The sequence below is a fragment of the Podarcis cretensis genome, assembly GCF_951804945.1.
Source record: "Podarcis cretensis genome assembly, chromosome: 12".
In the NCBI taxonomy this organism is placed as follows: domain Eukaryota; kingdom Metazoa; phylum Chordata; class Lepidosauria; order Squamata; family Lacertidae; genus Podarcis; species Podarcis cretensis.
In genome coordinates this window covers 26,741,512-26,766,366 of record NC_137181.1, presented here as the reverse complement: position 1 = coordinate 26,766,366, position 24,855 = coordinate 26,741,512, and the positions used below count along the sequence as shown (strand labels likewise).

Below are 24,855 nucleotides of genomic sequence, written 5' to 3'. Positions count from 1 at the left end.
AATACAAAACAAAATAACTAGTTTACAGGTTATACTAGCCAGAGTATTATTTAGTTTCCATATAAACTAAACACTTTGAAAAATGAATCAAGTGGCATATTTATTTATTTGTATGCTTGCTTTTTTTTTTTTTGCAAAACTGCATAACAAACAGACATGTTCAGTGTTTTACAGAGAGGCTTTCATAACAGGGAAACAGTTACATCTGATTGGTTGGTCTCGCCTGATCACTTTTGTCCCTCTCCTGTACAAAGTTAATTTTTAAAACTAACCCTAGGTGAGATTGAATTGGAATTCCATCTTGTAATTGGTGGAAGATGCAGCTGGGGAAACCTGGTTGTTTTTTTACTTTTGTAGAATGCAAGTTGATCTGGAAGCTGAATGCATATTGAATCCTTCTAAGGGATGAGCTTGGGGCAATGCAGGAAATCCATGATCGGAATATCTCACTTTCACTTAATGTTAAAGGCCAGTGGAGTGGGCAATTGGATCAGGGTCTAGACATTAGGGGGGGAGAGAGGAAAACCCTTCCTTCCAACATTTTCCTGATTTAAATTGCCCACCTTTAAGCTGGAAAATAGCAACTTTGGAAGACAACTTCAGTAGGGGAAATGGTGCAGGTAAAAGGCTAACCCAACCCTCATTTAGTGTTGATTCTGTCTTAGGGTGCCTCCACATCTGTTTTTAATGTCTTCTTTTTGAACTGTCTTGCTGCAGGCTCAGACATAGTTTTGTGTGGATCACACCAGCGGGAAAAGTCCATAAATAAACCCCTTCCTCCTATTTTACTTACTGGGGTAAGTACCTCACTGTCTGATTAATACATATCTTAAAATTAGCATCCTGAAATGAATTGTTTTACTTAGAAAACATCTCAATGTTTGAATGGAATTGAGTTTCAAAGAAATAAGATGCAGGTCAGAACTTACAATTTGCTGTACGTTAGTGGCTATTTGGAATGGCTGCATCTTCCAGTGTTTGGGGGAGGGGGGGGAGGGAGTTCTTACAAACCAATATCATGACAATCCTTTCCAGTTGTTGTTTGAATGCTTCTGAAACTGACAATGCAATGAAAAAATCCCCACACCAGAAGCCAAGTTTCACAACATTTCAGATAGGGACAAAAAATGGGCAGCTTACCACAGAAAAGGTTTCCCCTATATGTGAATGCCTATGTACCATGTGAGGGTTTGACAGATGCGTTTGCCTGGAGGAAAAGGGCTTCTCAACCTGGGGGGAAGTGCCTGTGAACCTTTCCAGAAAAGCAAAGAAAAGCGGGCTTTGCTTCCGCACATCCTCCAGCTGGCTCCAGAGCTTCAACTCCAGATATTTTGGGGAAGAGGGAAATGGGACAGCAGGGAAAAAATGGGTGTTTTGAGGCTTCTTAGAGGGTGCTCCCCACTTTATGTGATTTCGGTTATGTGCATGGAGGCCTGGAATGTAACCTCAGTGTATGTGGGAGAATGCCTGAACTTCTAACTAACGTTTCTTGTGAAAACGATTAAAATGTCCACAAGCCTATTGCAGCATAAAAGGCTGTACAAAAGCTGTAGACAGCCTCTGCCAACTTGATGCCTTCCAGGTGTTTTGGACTACAACTCCCATCAGCCCCAGCCCATGTGGCCAATGGTCAGGATGATGGGAGCAGTAATCTGATAATATCTGTAGGGCAACAGGTTTGGGAAGGCTATTATTGTAAGGAATGTGAAAATCAAATTAACAATCACGTGCTGCGTCAGCCAGACCTTGATTTCCGCAATGTCTCTCATAAGATATGCAATTAGGCTGCTGAATGGGAATTGTCATTCTAAATTGCTTTTGGAGCATAGGACAATGACTTTGCAATTTTAAAAGGGAAAATGACACCTTCTTTATTTCCGTTCCAGATAACCAACAGCTCCGACAAGGTCAGGAACGATGCTGAAGTTCTTGAGTCTGGAATAATGGATGGATCAAGGGGTTGAGATGTACAGCAGAAGATGCCGCTGCATTCAGCTGGGGCGTGAACAGGGTAGGAATAAAGGCTGCATGGGGCAGCGGTGGGATTGCCAGATGGGATGGGTGGATGGGAGTCGCTGATACAAAATGGAATGGGTGTCCCGCCAGGAGCGCCGAGTGTGCGGGCACGAAGGCCGGAGTAAAGGGCGAGAGTGAGAATGGAGCAAAAGGCGATGGTGAGAATGGATGTATATGAGTCAGGGAAAGATGGCTGCTGTGAGGATGTACTCCGGTGGACAGGGCAAAGCTCTGCAGCAGCGTGTGGCGGAGGGTGGCAACAGAAGAGTGCTGCTGAACAGGGACAGCTGGGGAGGCAGAGAAGGCAGCTGGTCCTGGGGCAGGCACAACCTTGAGATGCTTTGCCACAAGCTGTTTCTGCATATGTTGCTGGGCCTGCAGCTGAAGAAACCTATATTTGTCTATCTCATCCGGGGAAAAGGTTATAGGCTGCTGCGTTAAAGGAGAGGGGATGCACTTACTGTACGGCTCAGTCTTGTTTTCTGTTTCACCGGATTTATGCATAGCACTGTCAGAGTAGCAGTTCAGATCCCCTTCCACTCCACTCAAGTCTACACCTGCATGGTGTTCTTCTTTGGTCTCTGTTAGGTTGGGAACAGCAGAATATCCATGAGAAGGAAAAGCACCAGGAAAACCATTTGGCACTGAGTCACAGCTTTGTAGTAGGGGCTGCATTTCACCAGCTAAGAGATCCGGTTGATGCTTTGTTGTGGTGTCCTGTGCCATATTCAGGGCCTGATAACCTAGGTCGTTAAGCAGGCTATTGCCATAGTTAGTGCTAGCTGTCAGAATAATATTATCTATCGCTGAAGCTTCAGCTCGCTCTGTGCCTGTGCCGCTTTCCACGGAGCCAGTTCCATTGTTCCACCTGCTGCTCGTATCAATGTGAAGGGCTTTCTCAAGCAAAGGTAACATTGCTTCACTATCCACTGATGATGCACCTTTAACACCTGGTTGACTATGGGGGAGATCTTTCTCGCAGGTATTTGAAAAGCTTTCGGTGTTCTGAGTTTGCTCCTGGTTTCGCTTTGATTTCACCCTCTCTAAAAGGAGTTTGGCGGTTAATGACTTCTTCCCCACTGCTTTCCTTCCTAAGTGGTTGATGGAGCAGCTTCCAACTTGTTTTGATGGACAACTTTCATTCTGGCAGTCTGAGTGTGCAGAGTCTGATTTTCCTGGTTCAGCTCTGTCGGTGCTTTTCATATCCTTTTTGTGTTTGTTCCAGTCATGCACCAATTCTTTTGCAAGGGATCCCGAACTGCTGGCTCTTGATCTGGTGCAGCTTGATGATCTTTCGCTGCTTCCTGAATCTTGGGTGGAAGAACCTTTGGAGCTGCTGTAGCTCCTGCTCCTGCTGTGTTTACAAAGAGGGTGTCTGTTCCTGCTTTGCTTTGATACATCTCTTTGTAGTAAATGTCTATATCTCGAATGTCTTTGATATTTTGCCATATGCCTGTGTGCACAGTTTCTAGATCTTTGACTTGTTTTGTTGAAAAGGCAGCCCCCATCTGCATCATCAGAAGATGAAATGCAATTGTGCTTTTTGTGTTTACATTTCTGCCTTTCAACCGGCTTTTGTTTCCTTTTGCAGCAAAAAGGCAAATGACTTCTGCTGTGATCACTTGATCTGTGACTAGAGTAGCAACTAGCGTAACTAGTTGCACTGCTAACAGAAGTGTCAGAATAATTAGACTGTCTGTCAGAAAAGGGCTTTTGCAAAGGAGTGAATTTCCAGCAACCAGCAAAATTCCCATTGCCTTCGTTTTCCATGGACTCCCTGGGTGAATCTAACTTGTATCCGAGAATGGAATCTTTCCCGCTGTCACTTATGTCACTGCTGCAGGTGACCAAATCCAGGTCGGTTTGTCTTTGGGCATACATTAAATCACATTTTGCACATTTTTGCTTCTTTGTCCTAGACACCAAGGGATAAATGCAAAGGTTTTTAGTTACTTCCTCCTGTAGAGTTTTTTCACAGTTCTGCAACTGCTGTGCTAAAGATCTCACATGCATTGTTGTGTGGGGACTTGTTGCTCTCGTGTAATGCCTTTTTGAGCAATCAAGGGGTGCAGGCACTTCAGGTAGGTTTTCATTCAAATCATCTGAGATGTACTTTGGAGCACTTTGACTCATTTCATTCTCTGTGTCTGAATCCAATTTTGGCCGGGACTTTATGAGGCTTAGAGCTCTTTTCTTCTTCTTTGGCTTCAAAGACTGATTATCTTTTTCACTGGACAGTTGCTTGTTCTCAGTTAGACCTGAGGCATCATTTCCATCTATGTCCATAGCTCTTGTTGAGTGCTCATTAGGACTTTCTTCATCGACTTCATGATGCCCACTTTCTCTATGAGATAAGGAGAGCCGAAAATCAAAATACAATGGATTACAACCATAGGAAATGGAGGGTTCTGTTTTTGTAAACAAAAGAAGTTCTGTGGGCCACCGTAAGGCTGTCCTGCCATCTTTGCTCAGTACATGAAGAAAAGGCAATGCTTTAGGCTTAATTTCATGAACCAGTGCATTATCCCTAGGCATTTCAGCATCTGCATTGACAGCTTCTGTACAATCAGAAGATTGCTTGAATACACAGGGATTGTAGTTTCCCTCACATTGATGTCCTTGCTCAGATGATCGTTGGGCTAAGGACTCAGAGACACATTCTGGTAACAGGACATCACTGTGCTTGTAAGTGTTTTGCTGCGTACAAATGTTATTCGTTTGGCATTGAGGTGTAACAACGTTTTCCAAGGATTTCTGGGTCTCGTTCAACTCTCCTCCTTGTTCTTTTGCACCAGGAGACTCAGAACAATCCAAATCTGGAAGATGTAGTTTGTCTTTACGAAATGAAGTATGAGTTTCTGTTTGCTCTCTGTCCTTGTACTGATTGTTTTCTTTCTGCAGTTGATTTTTCCGAGCCAGATTACAGGAGGCGAAGCTTTCTGGGTGACTTTGAACGGTGCCTAACCGTTTATTCACATTTGCTTTCCTCTCGTCCCTCATATGTATACACGCACGGCACTCTTCGGGAGTCTGCTTTGCTTTATGCCGAGGGGATCTGATGCAGTCATATGCTTCTTCCATGTTCTCACTGAAAACGGATGCTGATGACTCGAGCTTCAGATGGACTTTTTTAGAGAATGAAAAAGACACCCCGGCCCGATTGCAGCCATTGGTGCCACAGGAGAATGCGGGAGAGATGTGGCTTCTAAGGAAATGGTGTGTCTCTATGCAAGACTGGTTCTTGCTTAGCAAAAGTTCCTGCTGCTTCTCTGAAGTGCTGCTGGTGATGCTTTTTCCTTCAGCTGTATTCTTGACTTTGCCTTCTTGAGCTAACAGAAGTTTATCTTGCGGCATCGGCTCTTTTTCTACAACCATTTGGGGAGATTTAAACGCAGGTCTGCATTCAGCAACGCTGGAAATAAATGACATAATAAAATCACTTGATTTACAAAATGAATGTTAGATTTCAGAAAGTAGTCATTTTCACTGAGAAGTATGGGGTTCCCTCCAAGGCACCTGCCTGCCTTTGCCCAAGCAGGTGGGCTGCGTCTTTCCTCCTGGAGCAACCCACTGCCCCAAGAGGAAAAACACAACTCACCTGTTCAGGGGAAGGCAATCTGAGCTGCCAGTACATCATGGCAGCTGTGGAGCCACTATGTATTGTCAGCTCAAAAAGTCTGAAACCACTATTGTGATGTGAACACCATTTCGGTTTCAGGGCAAGAAATTGGAGTACTGCCCAGCTCTAGAATAGACATGACTAACCTAGATTCATTGATTTCAATAGCTCTACTGTGAATAGAACCTACTTAGACACAGCCCAAATACTGCACACTGTGGCAGGCTGACCACAGTCTGAAATGCTTTGGTATGTTAGGTGAAGTGCCCTTAGTAATTTTGCCCTGCTGTGTGTTCAAGAAGCCTTTGGACTACGTATTGTACACTGTACTGTACAGTACCTGTACTTACTAGTTTAGCAGTCTGCAGAGCACATGCTTGGGATGAAAAAGTTCTCGGCTTCAGTCATCTCCAGGTGAAAGATTTCATGCGGCAGAGAAAGAAAAGGTGATGGAGAGTCGCTGCCAGAGCAGGCATATGCAAGATGGACCAACAGACTGACTCGGTATAAGTAATTGAGTGATTCAGTATAAAGTACCTACTGGAATCCTCTTTATTTCTGTGTTTCTTTCACTGTGAGGATGCTATTTTAGTTCCCTGGAAGGAACTATTTGGAGAGTTTGTATATGTGCAGAGAAATGAAAACAAGGATTTCTAGACTAAACAAATAAAGATTTGGGGCTTATTTCCCCCCTTTTCCTAGTAATTTTTACAAATTGCTAAGAGCATTAAACTCAGATCTGTTTTAATAAGGTGAAATGCTCTGTTAGTGTAATATTAAATATCAGGTCTGAGAGAAACAGGAGGCCAGTTTCATGCACTTATCTTCTTCTCCTCCAACATTACCTGAACCTTTTCAATCTTGCGAGGATGTGTAAGTGACCATAGAGGAGAAGGGGCAAGAGGGGATGTATCATCCCATTCCAGAAGCATGCAGAATGATGCTTCTGGTCTTACTGAACTGTGCTGGTGGGCAGCAAACCTACTATTACTGTGTGGTAAGACAAGGAGACAATGTAGTGGTCTGTCAGGTTCCTTCTCATTCCATTTACAGTGACAGCAATGCAAGAGTTCTTATGGGTTTTGTGATGCTGTGACATCGTTACACCAGTGAGATGATCTCTGATTAGTTTGGCTCACACAGCAAGGGAAATCTGCCTCCCCAACTAAACAGTAATGGTGCCAAAGCAGCTGTTGGGAGGGACTACAAGTCTGAAAAGCATGGGGGAAAACAGGGTGTGTTTTTTCTGAGGAGGGGATAATTTTCTCCAAAGCTTATGGTTTTGGACTGAAAATGTTTGCTCTTGAAAACTCAGCACAGCACTATTTTTTAAATAAAAAAATATGTCTGTTCTGATCAGATTAGAAAGAGGATAAAAACCCCAGCCTTCAAATGCCAAGGAATTAATTCAAGGATTCCAATTTTATGGCAAGGATGTTTTGGTATCACTGATAATTTAAAAAGGGCTTGCAGGGCATGTGATGATTATGTGCATTATATAAAGCAGGAGTAAAGTTATCGAGATTTCTTCTGGGACTTCTAGGGGGGTGGATATGAGATTAAAATGTAATACAAGTTCCAGATGCTTACCATTCTGACTGCTTCCGCAGCTCAGCCAGCTGATGGAGTCGCTTGAGTGCTTTTTCCTGTTTTTTCTCATCTTTCCAGGATTTTGAAGCCACGTTCCGTGCAAATTCCCTTTGTTTTAGCTCTTTCAGCCTCTGTGCAAGAGAAGCACAAGAATAAAAGATGATGCATCTCTTCATAGCACGTTGATGCTTTTGTGTTTCTACACATAACCAGACAAGATACAGGAGGCAAAGCTGATAAAATGCAATTATAATGTAATAAGTAATCCCCAGTGAGCAGAGGGGTTGGGGGGGTATATTTATCCATCAGCTTGACTCAAACTCACATCTCTGTCTAATGCACTTTATGGTAGAAGAGCTGCATCTCCAAACATGACTGTTACAGCCAGATGCAACAGGAAAAACAACAACAACCCAGAAAGCACTGTGTACCAGAGGTGCCATGCACTCTGAAATTTCAAAGGGCATTTGAAATTTCCCTTGCAGTCTCTGGCAACATGGGACCAGAGCACTGCAGTTTTCAATTGCTCAAGGAACTTGGGAAGACATTGCTTAAGGCATTACTTATTAGAAGATGCAAACTATTTCCCAGTGAGAATGTTGCATGCCAGGTCATCACTGATGGCATAGGTACTAGCCAATAGGTATCAATTTTACTCGCGTAGGCATATGAAATAGCTCTTTTGTATTATCTTGGAGAAGTAGGGAGAAAACGAAGTCAATATTTGGTTTGAATTGTCCCCCCATAACCTAAACCATTACAGCATAAAGCTATTTGGCTCCAACAACAAACATATGAATTTTTGGTACCATTGCTTCTCTCTCTAGCTCCTTGAAAGATTCCATCAACGGTGTCTCTGAAAAATGTTACATATCACTTGGGAAGACAGGCAAACTAATTTCAGTGTACTGAAAGAAGCAAAGATCACCAGTGTCGAAGCAACGATTCTTCAATATCAACTGTGTAGGACTGGTCATGTTGTTTGGATGCCCGATTATCATCTACGAAAGCAAGTACTCTATTTCCAACTCAAGAATGGGAAGCAAAATACCGGTGGACAACAAAAGAGGTTTAAAGACGCTCTCGAGGCAAATCTAAAAATATGCAACATAAGCACTGATAACTGGGAAACACTGGCCTGTGAGCGCCCCAACTGGAGAACAGCCTTTACCAAAGGTGTCATGGACTTTGAAGAAGTACAAACTCAGGGTGAAAAGGAGGAACGAGCTAAGAAGAAGGCACATTTGGCAAACCCTCACTGTGATCAACTGCCACCCAGAAACCTATGTTTCCACTGTGGAAGGACGTATTGAAACAGAATTGGCCTCCACAGTCATTTATGGACTCACTGTTAGACCGTGTTCATGGAAAACAATCTTATTCCGTTATGAGTGATCGCCAAAGAAGCAGCAACAGCAATTAAATAATTCCTATCCACCCCCCTCCTACCCGGGTTTTAAATTATAAAAGTAGGATACTCTGCATATGGTTTATTTGGAAACAACCCATAAAGGCTTAAATAAAAGATATGCACATATTAAAGGGCAGACATGTTTTCCCCCAATATTGTCCATATGCATAGTTCTATTCCAATCAAGTATTTATGGAGATCCCATGCTGTTTGTTTCAGGTATCTTATGGCTGATTCCATGCCTTGGCCAACCATATTTTACTACACAGTTGCCCATGAGAATTAGTTGACCTCAGATGTGCTTGCTTGAATGCAATCCGTGAAATAAATTGTATTGTTCAAAATGTACCCAAATGGAACTAGCTGAATAAATCTTCAAATCTTTCTCCAAACAACATCCACAAATGGCCCAGCTGAATGGGCACAAAAAATATATACAATAGCAGCATTCGTATGGCTAACCACGTACGCAAAAGTTGCTAAGAACAGGCGCTGTTGAACAGTATTGAAATAATTGCGCTCATCCATAAGGGCGCTCAAGCAAGGTAGAGAGCTTGGGAATTAACATACATTTAAGTGTGCAATTACATTTTTTCATGCCATTAGGTACCTAACTGGCTGGCTAAACCTAGTCAAATGTGCCAAAGTATGATTTATTTTACAAAATTTGACTCCTTTGTTCTTTGGTTCCTATGAATAACAATTGCAAGGCATTTGCAGCCTGATTGTACCAGCTACTGCACTGGCAAATAGGTGCACAGGATTAGATGGAAGGACTTCTGCACCAGCACAACCTGCGGCATTACTTGGGTACCATAAGACCATCCAGGAGATTGGCAAGCATAGGCACATATGGCAATATCACATTGTATGAATTAACTGCTATTTGTATGCAAAAACACAAGACTTGGTAGGGAGGTTGAGTTGGCAGGCTGGGCAAGGGCATCACTTGGTCCCTGTCAAAGCCCACACCCCTATAGACATGCACATTTGCACCCTAGAAGTACACAGAGCTGATGCACACCCCTGTCTCATACTTAACATGTGATGTACACCTTGCAGAGTTGAGCATTGGGTTTTTTTTATAGGTTTAAGCATGCTTACATCTACACTTTAGCCCGAGATATTTTCTTGCCATTTCAAGTCTCAATGCAAGTGCAGAAAGCATTGAAGTTTAGCAAAGTTTCCCCCTCTTCTGTGCAATGTCCCAGATTTGAATGGGATAATATGGAGCTCTTACATAGACTGGAGAGCCAACATTTGGTTGGCCAGGTGACACAAGCCATGCCTGCATCTGATTGGCTGAAACTAGCCAATTGGCAAGACTCATCTAACCCCCAAATGTACTCCTGCTTCTGCATCATATTTTCCACTACTTTGCTAGTTTTGACTGTTCTCAAATGTTTTAAGAGAAGGCTGGAGTCCTTTGCATTCTTGCTTACTAGATCGGAAGTCCTACTAAATAAAGTTGCTTTACATCTGAGTAAAAATGCATCACACTGGGCTGGAAGGATTTCCGGGAATTATTCAAACCTACAATTCCAGTTTTACATATTATTTCAAAGGCGGATGTACATTTTCCTGAGAAAGACGATATATATTAGACACAAAACAATTTTAAAATAGTTTTAAGTTCTCCAAATTGACACAAACCATACATTAATATAGTAGAGCCAACCGCGTGATTTGTAAAATGTCTTCAAAATCCCAACCATAAAATGACTATGATAAAATTATTAAATAGCATAATTGGAATGTATGTCTGAGGCATACAGCATTAGCCATTTAAGCAACTGGCAGAAAGAGCAGTAAGAGAATTTGCTTTCACCATGGTAACTGGCATTCTAAAAATAACTTTGAACGGCTATTAGTTTTCAGGATTAAACGTATGAGAAAGGCAACTTTAAAATTAACTGATGCATTTCAATTTGTTCCATGGAATCGCAATTTAATAATATTGCTATGAAATTTATTTAAGTGAGTAGATGCAATGAGCTTTGTAGTAAATTTCGCACAGTAGCACCCACTCGTCTCCCACTGCTATTCAGGCCCTATTTGGTCATTTTCTGTCCCAGGGCAAAGTTCCCTCTCTCTCCAATGGGACACTCTCCAGAGAAATCTAAGGGCTCATCACCTAATCAAAATAAATGGGACTCGGTCCAGTTCATGGGATGAGTGAACCATCCTCATGCATGCAAATGATGGTTATGCCAAAGAAAACTTAATGTAGGACTTGTGTCTCCAGGTTCAGCAGCAGCTTCCCAGAAGTATCTCATTTCTACATTCTTTTCAAGATGTTACAACAGTGGAGGCAGTTATTCAGTGTTTTACTGTCAGGGAAGGAGTGTAGAGTAAGGAACTACAGTGGTACCTCGGGTTACATACGCTTCAGGTTACAGACTCTGCTAACCCAGAAATAGTACCTCAGGTTAAGAACTTGCTTCAGGGTGAGAACAGAAATTGTGCAGCGGCGGCACAGTGGCAGCGGGAGGCCCCATTAGCTAAAGTGGTGTTTCAGGTTAAGCACAGTTTCAGGTTAAGAACAGACCTACGGAATGAATTAAGTACTTAACCCGAGGTACCACTGTATTCAAATCAACTTGGCTCCTAAGATAAGTTAACAGAAAGAAGCTCACAGAAGGAGAGTTCCCCACCCATTCCTCATGTCTATAGACACCTGTGTCCCAAAGAGCTGCTCTGGAGGGTCACATTGTTGCTTATTAGTTTGTTCTCATGGCTCCTGAACAACTGGGGCCTGGAAGCTGCCAGGTGAGAGCAAATTACCGTAAACAGGACTTGGGTCCTAAAATGATATAAGGAAGTTCACAGAATGAAAGTTTACCATCCTCTCCTCTCCCTAGCAATCCCCTGTTCACGTTGCTCAGGGTAGGGGCTCATAGGAGAGGCAGTGGTAATAAATTGTGTTGTGTTGTGTTGTTGTGTTATACATACATACCCCACCCATCTGACTGGGTTCCCCCAGCCACTCTGGGTGGCTCCCAACAGAATTAACGATAATAGTAATAAAAAAGTGATAAAACACCAGACATTAAAAGCTTCCCTAAACAGGGCTGCCTTCAGATGTCTTCTAAAAGTCAGGTAGTTGTTTATTTCCTTGACATCCATCAGGAGGGCGTTCCACAGGGCAGGCACCACTGCCAAGAAGGCCCTCTGCCTGGTTCCCTTCTTGCAGTGATGGTACCACCAGAAGGCCCTCCGAGCTGGAGGTGTATGTATGGTGTCATACATAATTGTTGGGATGAAATCACAGAATTGCAGACCACCAGTGTCATCTAGCCCAACCCCTGCAATACCTTTTACCCAAGGTAAGGCTCGAACCCTCAACCCTCAGATTCAGAGTCTCATGCTCTACAGGCTTCCTTCATTATTAAGGGTGGGGGAACTCCAGGTTGGTGCACCTGGTGTAGGGCTACCCCCGTCAGCATGGAGCTCCTTCATCTTCACTAAGCCTTGTCCCACTCCAATGAAGCCAGTGCCGCTGCTGCTGGGGATGCCACTGCCTCCCTCTTCATGTGCCACTGCTGCTGCCTTGACCCAGGCGGCTTTTGAGGGGGGTCACAGGTGGCTGTGAAGTAGAAGCAGGGACAGGGACAGGATACATCTATTCTGTGAACTTTTTAAAGCTAACTTTTCTTCAGATGCAAGTCATGGTGACTGGTGCTAGTGTTAACCTTCATATACCAACTCCTTGTTTTATTTTGCCTATTTTATTTCTAAAGATTTATATCGCATCCTACTTTCTACTTAAGGAGTCCAAGAACTCAAAATACAGAAATATTTCAAAATAAAAAAACCAATTTAAACCCACCATGTTTTTTTTAAATAACAACAACAACAGAGTAATAATTCTAGTGCAGGTTAACACCCAATGGCCTTTTTGAACAGCTGTGTCTCTGCTATGTTTTATGGAATTTCTAATTGCTACCAAGGCTTTTGGCTGTGAATAATAAAAAAAGGATAAAAAGCTGCTCATTCAGTGATCTATGGTGATAGCAAAAATCTCCAACAAGAAGCTGGAGCTGTACTGGGAAAGGGTCCCAGGTCACCTTTCAACTGGCACACAACTGTGTCTCCAAGGAAGTTTTAAGAAACCAGCTGACATGAAAAGTACCTGCTGGTGGTCATTCATACCTGCTACTATAGTTGTGTGCTTTTGGGAAATGCCTTTGTTTTAAATTTGCTGTCCGGGATCTAATTAGGTCTTCAAATGAGTTTCTAATCTTTTAATTGCTCCTTGGAAATTTGTGTGTAGGGTGCAGACTTTCCCCCCTTCCCTTCCCTTTCCGAAACCTTATATTTTGTTTACACAGTATCTTATTTTCCTTTCTTCACGTGCGCAACCTCCCTGCCAACCTCCCTAAATCTGAATTATTTACTGTTAAAAGGGGAAATGGTTGAGTTTAAATACCAAAGCAGAACTACAATCCCCTTAAAATATGCACCCGCACAGATTCAACATGCTGATAGTGACTTTGTATCTCTTTGGCTTAGGGGAGCCACAGTGATATGGAAGATTATGTTGAAAGACAAGGAGAAATAGGGCAGCTGAATCCTCTTCAAGTTGCTCTTTCATTTCTGAAACAATATGTCATTGTAATTTTTGAGTATTACTGGGATAGCTCAGGAATAACTTTGTGCAGTGGGATGAACTATAGAAAACTGATACACTGATTGACAAACATTTCACAGCCTTTGATTAAACCACATCCTATTCGTTTCACTTGACTAGTAGATAAATACAGTTGCATATATATTGCTGTTCTGCATTCCTTTTCAGGCCAGTGTTGTGAATACTTTATTTTAAGGGCCTAATTGGCTTCTAGCCCCAAGATAACATGGTGACTTCAATGACAAAGATCCCAATAAGGTAGGATTGTGTGTAATTACCACCTGTTTTGCTTCCGCTCATGGATTCAGCAGCTTATCTGCAGGGAGCGTTGGCTGATACAGGAAAGTGAATGCAAACAATGGGTCAGATTCAGACCTGGCCTTGCTTTGAGTAGACCCAGGGAAATGAATAGGAAAAGTGAGCCATGACCAACCTAAGTCCCATTGGTTTAAATGGGGCTACTCTAAGTGTGTCTAAGTTTGGATCCGACACATTGTCAGAAAGTAAAGGCCAGATGCTTCTGAGAAGTCTGCATTTTGTTGAAGTGTATTCTGGGAAGTTATATGGAAGAAAAAAACCAGGCAAGAACAGTAGAATAGCCCTGTTGGATCAGACCAAAGGTCCATCAAGCCTTTTTGGGTCCAGCAGTTGCCTTCAGGTACTGAAAGCAAGGCATAAAGGCAGAATTTGCTCACTGCTTCTCCCCGGCATCTAATGTACAGAGGTATACTGCTTCTGAACATGGGCGATGACTAGGTTTAGCTACATTCCACCCTCAAAAGATATCCCAATGATTATATAAGCAACCTCTCTAGTCAACCAACAGGGTGGTGCTGTTCCTTGTCCTCAAGTGTTTGACTAAGGTTCTGCTATTGTATTGAAGTGCCTTATTGCATATCTTAGGGAACTTCCTAGGAAGAACAGATCTATGCTGGAATCCTGTGCTGTTGGTTTTAATTCCTGCAACACAACTTTTAATGTGTGGAGCTGGCTTAGGAAAACTCCTCAGTGGACTAGATACATAGGAAGCTATCTGTGCACATGAAAATCACCGTATTCCAGCTGTATGATAAGAAGGCTCTAAGGGATGTTGCTATTGCAGAGAGCAGTGGTCCATAAAAAACAGATTGAATCAAAGTTGCAAATGTTAATTGAAAATGGAATGGGAATAAATTGATTTTTGCACATGTAAATTCTCTCACTTCCTTTAACAAGTCATGCGCTGTCAACCCCATGCAAGGAACTGCCACTATGGCACTGACATTTCTCTTGCCCATTGGCCACGCTGCGTGAGACTGACAAGAGTTGGAATCTAACAACATCTCAAGGGTCACAGGCTCCTCATTCCTACAAGCAGTGGAGAGCACACTAGTCCCTTCCCAACTCCTAGTAGTAAAGCACACTTAATTGTGAATTATTATAACTAATTATATTGTTTTCCTTACAAGCTGGGCTTGCTCCTCAAGATCCTCTGCTGAGGTTCTTTCTGAGTGCTCCTACTTTGGATGCTGACTGGCCACCCAAGGCTGCTTTGTAGTGTTGCTCCATCTCTGAAATTCTTTCTCCAAACACATTTGTCAAGTGTCAACTTTACTATCATTTAGAAATCCAACTGATTTTTTTGTTTTGGTTACTCATGCTTTTGATACCACATCATTTAAATCAAGAATTTTAACTAATTAGCTGCTGTTTTAACCACTGTTTTGTGAGCTGTGATTTGATCTTTGTGGAGAAATTACTTTTGATTAACATTATTACCCTGTCTTAAATATCGCCAGCTGCCTTATAGTCATTGAATATTAGGATATTTTTAAAGACAAGTATCTGTCTGTAATTGTATAGTATGTTACTGTTCATACACCCCCTCCATGTTTGTCTCAACAGCCTTCCTTGCACGGGTATGAGGCCTATACACATCTCCCCTCGCATGCTGGTTTCAAGACTGCAGTCCTGGTTAAATTAAACCATAGTTCCCTGTTGCATCTGAAATAGAATTGTCTTCTACTGGCTTTGCCCCTTCAACTACTGTTCTGCACAACCAAACCACAGACCTCTGTTTTAATGTCATTTTACTGACATTAAAGCATGGAGAACTGTAGTTTAATGTCAGTCTACTAACCAGCATTAAAACACATTTTGGAACTGTAGTTTAAAGAGATTGTGGCCAAAGTGAGCAAGGAGCAGGGAAGTGGGTCTGGTCACATACAGGCCCAACACTCACACCCAGCTTACAACCGTTTATGCAGCCAGGAACATTACATCACAAAGATATTGCGAAATGCTCATACAAAGCTGTTCAGTGCTGCTGTCACTGGGGCCTTCCTGTGTCTAAGCGGTTGTGTGATTTGTTACCTGGTTCTCCTTTTCCCTGCTATGGCCCTGGAATTCATAGCCAACTGACCTCCAGAAAGCTGCCACACTGCAGTTCTTCAGAAGGGCTTTGGAGACCAATTTGTTTTTGGATGCCTATGCATGTGTAATATTTCCTTGTTATAGTGTTCTTTTCAGCTAATGGTTTTGTTGAAAATGTGTTTTATATTCTGAGCTGGATGTGTGCTTTTTAGCACCGCTGGGTTATTAATGTGGGTCTTTGTTTAAATTGCATTAATTTTTCTTTTTAGAAATTATAGTGATGATTATTGAAGTTGTAATTTTAAATTGCTTTATGTCAGCCAGCTTGAGAGAGTTGAGCTTACTTAGGAAAACAGCTTATAAACATTTCAAAATAAAAATGTTGTTCTTTTGCACGTACTTCTTCACTGGCATCTAATGTAATGACCCTTTCTTACAGATGTAAAATGACATGGCTTTGTCTATCTGTTTCTTCTACTTTTTATTCTGTTTTTTGGGTTGAATCTTGTTACATTAACAATTTTTTTTAAAAAAAATATTAAAAGTGTAATTGAATATGACCCACCACTTAGACCAAAGTACTTGGAATTAATTCAGTTTAATTTCACTGAAATCAGTCCACAAAACCAGTTACGCAAAAGTGTCTGGCAATTAGTACATGTTCTCGGTCTTAACAAGTTTGTAGATCAGTTTGCTAATAACTTTTAAAGAGGGAGATTGGCTTTGAGAATTTGCAAATTGAACTTGGCAGTGGCTTCATGTATCCTCATTAGGATTCAGCTGAAGGATTCCTAATGTCTCATGGCTCAGGTGATGTCCAGTACACATACTGGCACTGGAATTCACCCACCATTGGACATTAATTTTTGGCAGTTTAACTACAATGTATGTATTTTTTAAATAGCAGAAGCAAGAAGATCCTTCAGACATTATCCTTTTATCTGAAAGCCCATTGGTATCTGGCTTTTAACTGTGCAATCCTGTGAGTGTCTACTCAGAAGTCATCCCCACTGACTTTGATGAAACTTACTCTCAGGAAAGTGTGTTTAGGGTTACAGGCTAAGTAACTACTGAATAGTCCAATAAATACAGCCAGTTGCATGGTTTTGTTTTGTTTGGATATATTTGAGGTATGGTGAAAAAAAGATGATAATGTTTCTGACTAGTGCTGGGAATTAAGTAAAGTAATCCTGTCATTCTACTATGACTCCCTTGATATGCACCATGCATTCAGTATCCCCCCCCCCCCAAGCAACATACAAACATATGTGTGTTGTTAGGCTCGATTCCTTTTTCTTTTTGGCTAGAAGCATACCTTGAAGATTTGTTGCTCATTTTTCTACAAGCGAAAAGATCAGCAAGATTCTTAAACTCCATTGGACTCAATTATGCTGCTAAATTGTGCATATTAATCAGATAGATGGTAGCAATCTATACTCAAAAGTAGAGGGGAAACACATAAGCTGCTGTTGTAGATACATTCAGTGGGGCACAGAGTGGTTGTAAAGAGGAGGAAATAAATTAGATGATAGAATCATTCACTAGAGGAAGGCAAGCAACTGCTTCAGAAGCATTTAAAGTTACAGGAAAAAAACAAATCTACGTTAGTAAAGGTAAAGGTACCCCTGCCCATCAGGGCCAGTCGTGACCGACTCTAGGGTTGCGTGCTCATCTCGCTCAAGAGGCCGGGAGCCGGTGCTGTCCGAAGACACTTCCGGGTCACGTGGCCAGCATGACAAGCTGCATCTGGCGAGCTAGCGCAGCACACGGAAACGCCGTTTACCTTCCCACTAGAAAGCGGTCCCTATTTATCTACTTGCACTTGGGGGTGCTTTCGAACTGCTAGGTAGGCAGGAGCTGGGACCGAACGACGGGAGCTCACCCCACCGCGGGGATTCGAACCGCCGACCTTTCGACCGGCAGGTCCTAGGCTCTGTGGTTTAACCCACAGCGCCACCCGCATCCCAAAATCTGGGTTAGGCTGGTGTTAATATTTGAATGGCAGAGCCATTCAAATACCTTGGAGTGGAGTTCAGGAACGGAGACACAACCTCAGATCCTTGGTTCAAAAGCAACATAAAGCCATGGGGCTACCTTTGAAGGTGACCTGGAAACTACAACTAATCCAGAATGCAGCAGCCAGACTGGCGACTGGGAGTGGCCGCTAAGACCACATAACACCGGTCTTGAAAGACCTATATTGGCTCCCAGTACACAATTCCGAGCACAATTCAAAGTGTTGGTGCTGACCTTTAAAGCCCTAAATGGCCTCGGTCCAGTATACCTGAAGGAGCGCCTCCACCCCCATCGTTCTGCCCAGACACTGAGGTCTAGTGCCGAGGGCCTTCTTGCGGCTCCCTCACTGCGAGAAGCCAAGTTAAAGGGAACCAGGCAGAGGGCCTTCTCAGTAGTGGCTGTTAGAATAAAAGGTTTCTGATGGGAACTGTGAAAAGATAAACCCGGAAAAAGCCAGGATGCCAATGGATGGTTCTGACATGTGGGTTGAGACGTCATGAGGCAGGGATCATAGATTCTTCCTGTGGTATGGAGGCTTTTACAGAGTACTAAGGCCTAATACCAAGCTGATTTTACTCACTAAGGATGTTGAGTGCAGTGCAGAATGGGAGGAAAATCAGGGTATTTTCCTAGCCTACCCCATTGCTGGAGACTTAGATACCAAGTCTGTTGCTGTTATAAACAGCAGGTGCACTGAGGTGCGTTCCACTGATACAGTGGAGGAGATGTGCCAGATGCGCAGATCAGGAGTAGCTACAAAGAGTGAGAAGCCCACCAGGTATGCTCAGGAGTTTGCTAACACAGCTGTTGCAGATTTAGCTGTGGTTGGTGGCTCGACACAGGTCTTGGAACCCGGAGTCTTAAAAGGGGTAAAGGGTTTGTCCTCAAGGGATGGGAAACCACGCCCAAAGGCTGTAAGGGTAGACACTGTTTCCTTGGAGAAGGAAGCTGGACCACGTCCAGAGGCTATGTGTGCCAACACTGATTCCTCAGAGAGGAACGAGGCTAGAGTTCAAGTCCCAACAAAGCCAAGTGTGAAACTTCCTGATAGTCAGAAGAGCTATGACGCCAAGACTAGTCAGAAGTGCAAGATGGTAAGGCCCAAGGCCAATCCAGTTGCAGGTAGTTCCAAGGGTGGAACAGGTGATACAGGGGTACACTGTGTGTATGATATCTGTATGGTTGTTGCAGTTACACTGATGACTGCAACACAGTGCATGAATTGGGGGGAAGATGTTAGAATTCCTGCTCCATGATTACAGTCAGGGGATTTTTGTCTATCACATGACAGTGTATGTTTTGACTCCACAGAGTGGGAAGTGACGGAGACAGGATTTTTGTGTTACTGTGTTCTGTGAAGTGGGACTATTGTCCTTTGTTCATTTTCTCTTTGCTGTCTGATGCTAGAGAGAGAGGGAGCCATGTTGCAATGCTCCGTGTGTGTTTATATGTAAATAAAGTAGATTAGTCAAAATGCTGAGTTGCTGAGGTCTGTTACACAAGCTGCGAAGAATCTGTGGATCCCTAAGTGTGCCGATGTCTGTTGGCATTGGTTGCTGTGATGTTTGGGCTGAATAAAGCTTTTGAAGCTCCCAAACAATCGACCAGGAGGCAGAGAACATGCCAGTCGGGTATGTGTGTCTGCCAGGGTCCTACTCGAGTGTAAGACAAACTCCTGACAGTGGTGCCCTCCCTGTGGAACGTTCTACCATCAGATGTCAAAGAGATACCTGAAGACAGCCCTGTTTAGGGAAGCTTTTAATGATTGATGGTTTAATGTGTTTTTAATCTCTGTTGGAAGCCACCCAGAGTGGCTGGGGGGGAAACTGGTATTATTATTATTATTATTATTATTATTATTATTATTATTATTAGTGGGGCCAGGGTTAGTTTTAATGTCTGGAACCTAAGTCTGTCCAGAAAGTGTTGATTGCTTGTGGGATAAATATTAAACTTTATTAGAACAAAAGACAGTGGTGGCTCTCTCCACTTGAAGCAATATTGGTGGAAAAAATAAATATGAGAAACAACTGGGTAACTTATAAAGAACTATTATGAGAGGTAGATCAAGATTTAAAATGAAGGAGGTATGAAGAAATAAGAGGACTAATAACTGATTGGCTGCAATATCATCATTCTTAATGAAGTATTTAGGTTGAATAAAAAGAAAGGTTTTTCACCTAAAATCTCTCAATTCGAAAAAGAATTGTTGGAAAATAAAAACAAATTAGTTTCTAAAATGTATAAACTTCAATTGGCAAACAAAACATGAACCAGTCAAATCAGTGCTTATACACTGGGCGAGGGATTTTGGTTATAATATTGAGTTAGCTCTGTGGGATTACGAATCTGAAATTTACAGCATATTATAATTTATATTAAAATGATGTCCATTGGTATTTAACTCCTAGCAAATTAGCTAAAATATATGAATCACACTCTAACGTGTGCTGGAAATGTGCACTGGTGCACTGATCCTGACTAGGCTAGATTAGTGGACTTCAGCTAGCAGAAAGTGAGTGGCCAGCTTGTGGGCTGTGTTCTGGGAACCAGTACTGGGTTGTGGCCCAATATAAGGTGGGTCGCAACCACAGCACCACCACCATACAAATGTATGGTAAAAAGGGAAATGAAATGGGTCCCTAAGTGCATGTTTGTGTTGAAGGTGGGTCAAGAGTGCAGCAGAGCAGAAACATTGCTGCACGTGCGGAATATAGAGCAGAACAGAAAACAATCCCTAGTTCCATGGGATTGAATGGACCTTACTCCCATGCATGTGTACATCAAATATAGCCCTAAGGTTGCAATTCCACACTCACTTACCTGGAACTAAGTCCCATTGAACTCCATGGGAGTTACTTCTGAGTAGACATATATAGGCCTGCATTGTTAAGATGCTTCTTTTATATCAGTATCTACTTGCCTACAATGGATTTTTTTTTAATCCTTCCATGATACATAAGAGATTTCATTATTCAAAACTGTGCACCCATAGAGAAAAATAGAAAAAAAAGATGATAGCACAATTATTAATATAGAACTCTTCCTCTGACACGCAAGGCTAGCTTGAGATTCTAGAATTTGATAACAGAATTCTGTAGTTCCTTGTATAATGTAATACTTCAAATTGCTGTAAAGTCAGCGGACGACAATCAGCTATGAAATTAACTGTCCCCTGGGTTTTAAAGAGGGCTAAACTGCTAATTTACATGTTAATTAGCATTTGGTCTAAAAAAGTAGCGAATTTAATTCTACAGCATCTAACATTTAACAATGGAACTTATCTAGACGTTGCATTTAACAGTAGCTTCCCACTTCTCGCTAGGTATTTCTGAAGTTCCGATAATGAAAGCAATCTCATTATTCTAAACAACATGCAGTTTTCGGGGATGACGCCTGCTAATTTATTTGCATAATGAGAAAAGTAACAAAGCAATCACATCGAATCAGGTGTGTTGGTTCTTAATAAGGCCCATCTAATGGCATAGATTTGTGGGTTTAAAATAAAGACTTGTATAAACTGACATTTAAAATGGGAATGTGCTGCCTCAAGTCATAACAAGTCATTAGACTGTGTTCAGTGGCATTTGATAATTCTATTTCTGCTATCCAAGCACTGATTCCATAAATGTGATTGCAGTAATGTACAAGTTAAGTATCTTGGAAGAACTCTGCCATAAATTAATACTCCAGAAATGAACATGTTGCATTAGAAAAGCATATATAACATTGATTTCCATTTCCAGATGAAATTGGAGTAAGGAGCATAATATATAGAATTCATTTCAGAGATGTCATAGGGCTATTAGACCTTCCCATCACTGCATATTTTCAAAATGTAGAAAATGTTCACTGTGGTCTTTGGATGGGCCCCTTCCTGATGGCATCATGGCATACAGAAGTTTGGTTAGGTGGGGTCCAGGAAAGGGTCTTTTCAGCAGTTGCACCCACCTTACAGCAGGGGCGGACTTCGGCCATTCAAATTTCAGTGGTGCTCCATGAGAGCCCAAATTTGTCATTCCCCTATTTTTCACTTTCTGTTCTGTGCATGCAGTATATCATATTTGAGATGGCTTGCAGTGCCCTCCTCAGCTTGGCACCCAGTGTGAGGGAACTGGTCGTACTGCCCTAAATCCACCTCCGCCTACAGAATGCATTCCTAATGGTGATCAGGGAGATGAAGAACTGGCTGCTTGCCCAGACATTTCCACACCATTAACATGACCAATGTCTGTTGTTTTGGTTACTGTGGTTATTGCACAAATGTTTTTAGTCCCGCCTCCCCTCCATCCCTGCATGTTGCGAGCCGCTTTTAGTATTTTTAAAAGGGAAAGTGGTATGCCATTTAACAATAAACGAATAAAATAAAATGAATATATAAAATGCCACTATGAACAATTTTATGCCAATATTTGCCCCTTGTGGAAGGAGATGGTAGTCCGTGTTGTGGTAACTTCCAAAATGGATTATTATTACAGTGCAGTCTATGTTGGGGTACCCTTGAAGGTGACCTCGAAACTTCAACAAGTCCAAAATGCAGCAGCCAGATTAGTGGTTGGGGTTCACTTCAGAACTCATACAACCCCCATTTTAAAAGAAGAAGAAGAAGAAGAGGAAGAGTTTGGATTTGATATCCCGCTTTATCACTACCTGAAGGAGTCTCAAAGCGGCTAACATTCTCCTTTCCCTTCCTCCCCCACAACAAACACTCTGTGAGGTGAGTGGGGCTGAGAGACTTCAGAGAAGTGTGACTGGCCCAAGGTCACCCAGCAGCTGCATGTGGAGGAGTGGGGAAGCGAACCCGGTTCACCAGATTACGAGTCCACCGCTCTTAACCACTACACCACACTGGTGTAAAACAGCTGCAGTGTTAGCTGGTTCATTTCCAGGACCTATTCAAGGTGCTCACATTAGTATTTAAACTCCTAAATGAGTTAGGCCTCAAATAGCAAAGAGGTCATCTCCTTGCCTTCAGACCCTCTCAGAAGTTTGGGGGTGGCCTGGGAGTCGGCATTCTATGTGGCAGCTCCTCGGTTGTGGAATTTCCTCCCCAGAGTTGCACCTGGCACCTTCATTGTATTGTTTACACCATGTGGTGGAGATACACATCCTTACTCTGGCCTTTGACCAAGTATGTGTTTTCAGGGCCCACCCTATTTCTGTGACTGCAATTTGTTTTAACTGTTTTAACACCAAATTTTAAATTGAACTAAAAATTACATTGTTGTACCCTTCCTTGGGACCTGGTGGGGAAGGATGGGGAATAAACCGAAAAAATGAATGAATAAGTCTTTCTTTTGACTTATCTTTGTGTAGATTTAGATAACTTGTCCAAAAGACATTCACATAGAAAGATAAGGGCTGGGAAGGGTGCATAAATAAATTTGTTTGATGCAGATATGTAAGCGAAACATTAAAATCTGCCTCCGTCCATCAGAGACCATTTACCTTCATCGTTTAAATCCCTGCATCCCTTTATGGAAAAATATTAGCACAAGCTTTAGGGTAATTAGGATTCAGTATTGCCCTCATATGCAACTAGGCATGTTGTACAAACAGCTGCTGTGTTTGTATCGAACAGCGTTGATTTTAAGTTTCATTAATAGCCAGGCTCTCTTTCCGGAGACTCATTCAAGCTTTTCGACATGTCTTACATATTAATTCATTAACTGGAATTCATTTGGGTGTGTTGGTGACATATATCAAGGGTAGGCTGACATTTCATAGTTAAAACACATCAGCTAAATTGCAAGCTGTGCATCTGGGCCTGCAATTCCGGCACAGGCCCCAGGCAACAGAGTGCCTTTTGTGGGGAACCAGCTCACCTATCACACTTGTAAATAGCAAGCTCTCTTCATCTGCAATTTAGGAAAAGAATAGCATGCAAACATGCAATGTTGTGTGGCATTGCATTTAGCAATACAGTCGTACCTTGGAAGTCAAACAGAATCTGTTCCGGAAGTCCATTCGACTTCCAAAACGTTCAGAAACCAAAGTGCGGCTTCTGATTGGCTCCTGCAGCCAGCCAGAAGCTGTGGAAGCCCCATCGGACTTTCAGCTTCCAAAAATAGTTTGCAAACCGGAGCAGTCACTTCTGGGTTTACAGTGTTCGAGAGCCAAAACGTTCAAGAACTAAGCTGTTCGAAAACCAAGGTGGAAATGTTCCTGAGATCCCTCTTCGGACTCTCAATTTCACCAGCTGTCCCCACCTCGAAAGGGGGACCTAGTTTTGGTGTAGGAGGGTTTTTTAGGGGGTGAGGAGGTACAGCTGGAGAGGGAGCCCGCCCCCATCAAAAACCCTCCATGCGCCCACAACAGTTCCTTCAATTTGCAAATGTGCTCACAGAGCCCAGAAAGGTTACTGACCCCTGGCCTAATAGGGTAGCCATTGTGGTGACCCTGCCAGATGTTACTGGAGATGGAGTCCATTCAACCCTAGCCAGCAGGACCAGTGGGCCAGGATGATATGAGCTGTAGTCCAGCAACACTTTGCTGCTGAATTTATAGTAGAAAATGTGTGAGCAGGGGAGTTGCTGCTGGCTTCTGGCCTTGAATCTGAGCCAACTACAGTATCACGCAGAATGAAGTTCAGAGCACCGCCGTCGTATGATTTCCTGGGTGGTGGTTGATGCAGTGGAACTTTGCATGGTAGGAAAGCTAGATCCATTTCCGTGGATATGTGAGAGATGTTTATTTAAAAGCCAATGGGTTTAAAAAACAAAACAAAACAAAACAAAACAAAACAAAACAAAAAGTACCACCTATCAGGGAAATATGAAAGCTAGGAAATAGAATCTGACTCATTCCTAGCTAATCATCACCACCACGACCACCACCATCAAATAATTAGCAATTTTAACAACTGAAGGAGCATCTCCAACCCCATCGTTCTACCCGGACACTGAGGTCCAGCACCGAGGGCCTTCTAGCGGTTCCCTCACTGCGAGAAGCCAAGTTACAGGGAACCAGGCAGAGAGCCTTCTCGGTAGTGGCCCCCGCCCTGTGGAATGCCCTCCCATCAGGTGTCAAAGAGAAAAACAACCAGCAGACTTTTAGAAGACGTCTGAAGGGAAGCTTTTAATGTTTGATGCATTACTGTATTTTAACATTTTGTTGCAAGCTGCCCAGAGTGGCTGGGGAAGCCCAGCCAGATGGGCGGGGTATAAATAAATAAATTATTATTATTATTATTATTATTATTATTATTATTATTATTATTAT

General features: G+C 42.5%; 1 protein-coding gene across 2 annotated transcripts in view; it reads right to left on the bottom strand.

Moving 5' to 3' along the window:
- Positions 1-1,155: 1,155 nt before the first annotated feature.
- ZNF804B (zinc finger protein 804B) overlaps positions 1,156-24,855 on the bottom strand; it is a 312,662-nt gene continuing 288,962 nt past the window's right edge. For both annotated transcript variants that reach the window (XM_079948269.1, XM_079948268.1), the window contains 2 exons: positions 7,226-7,356; positions 1,156-5,428 (listed from right to left, as the gene is read on the bottom strand). In XM_079948269.1, the coding sequence (XP_079804395.1) occupies positions 1,909-5,428; positions 7,226-7,356 (3,651 nt within the window). In that variant the 3' untranslated portion in view covers positions 1,156-1,908. The remainder of the gene's footprint in view (positions 5,429-7,225; positions 7,357-24,855) is intronic.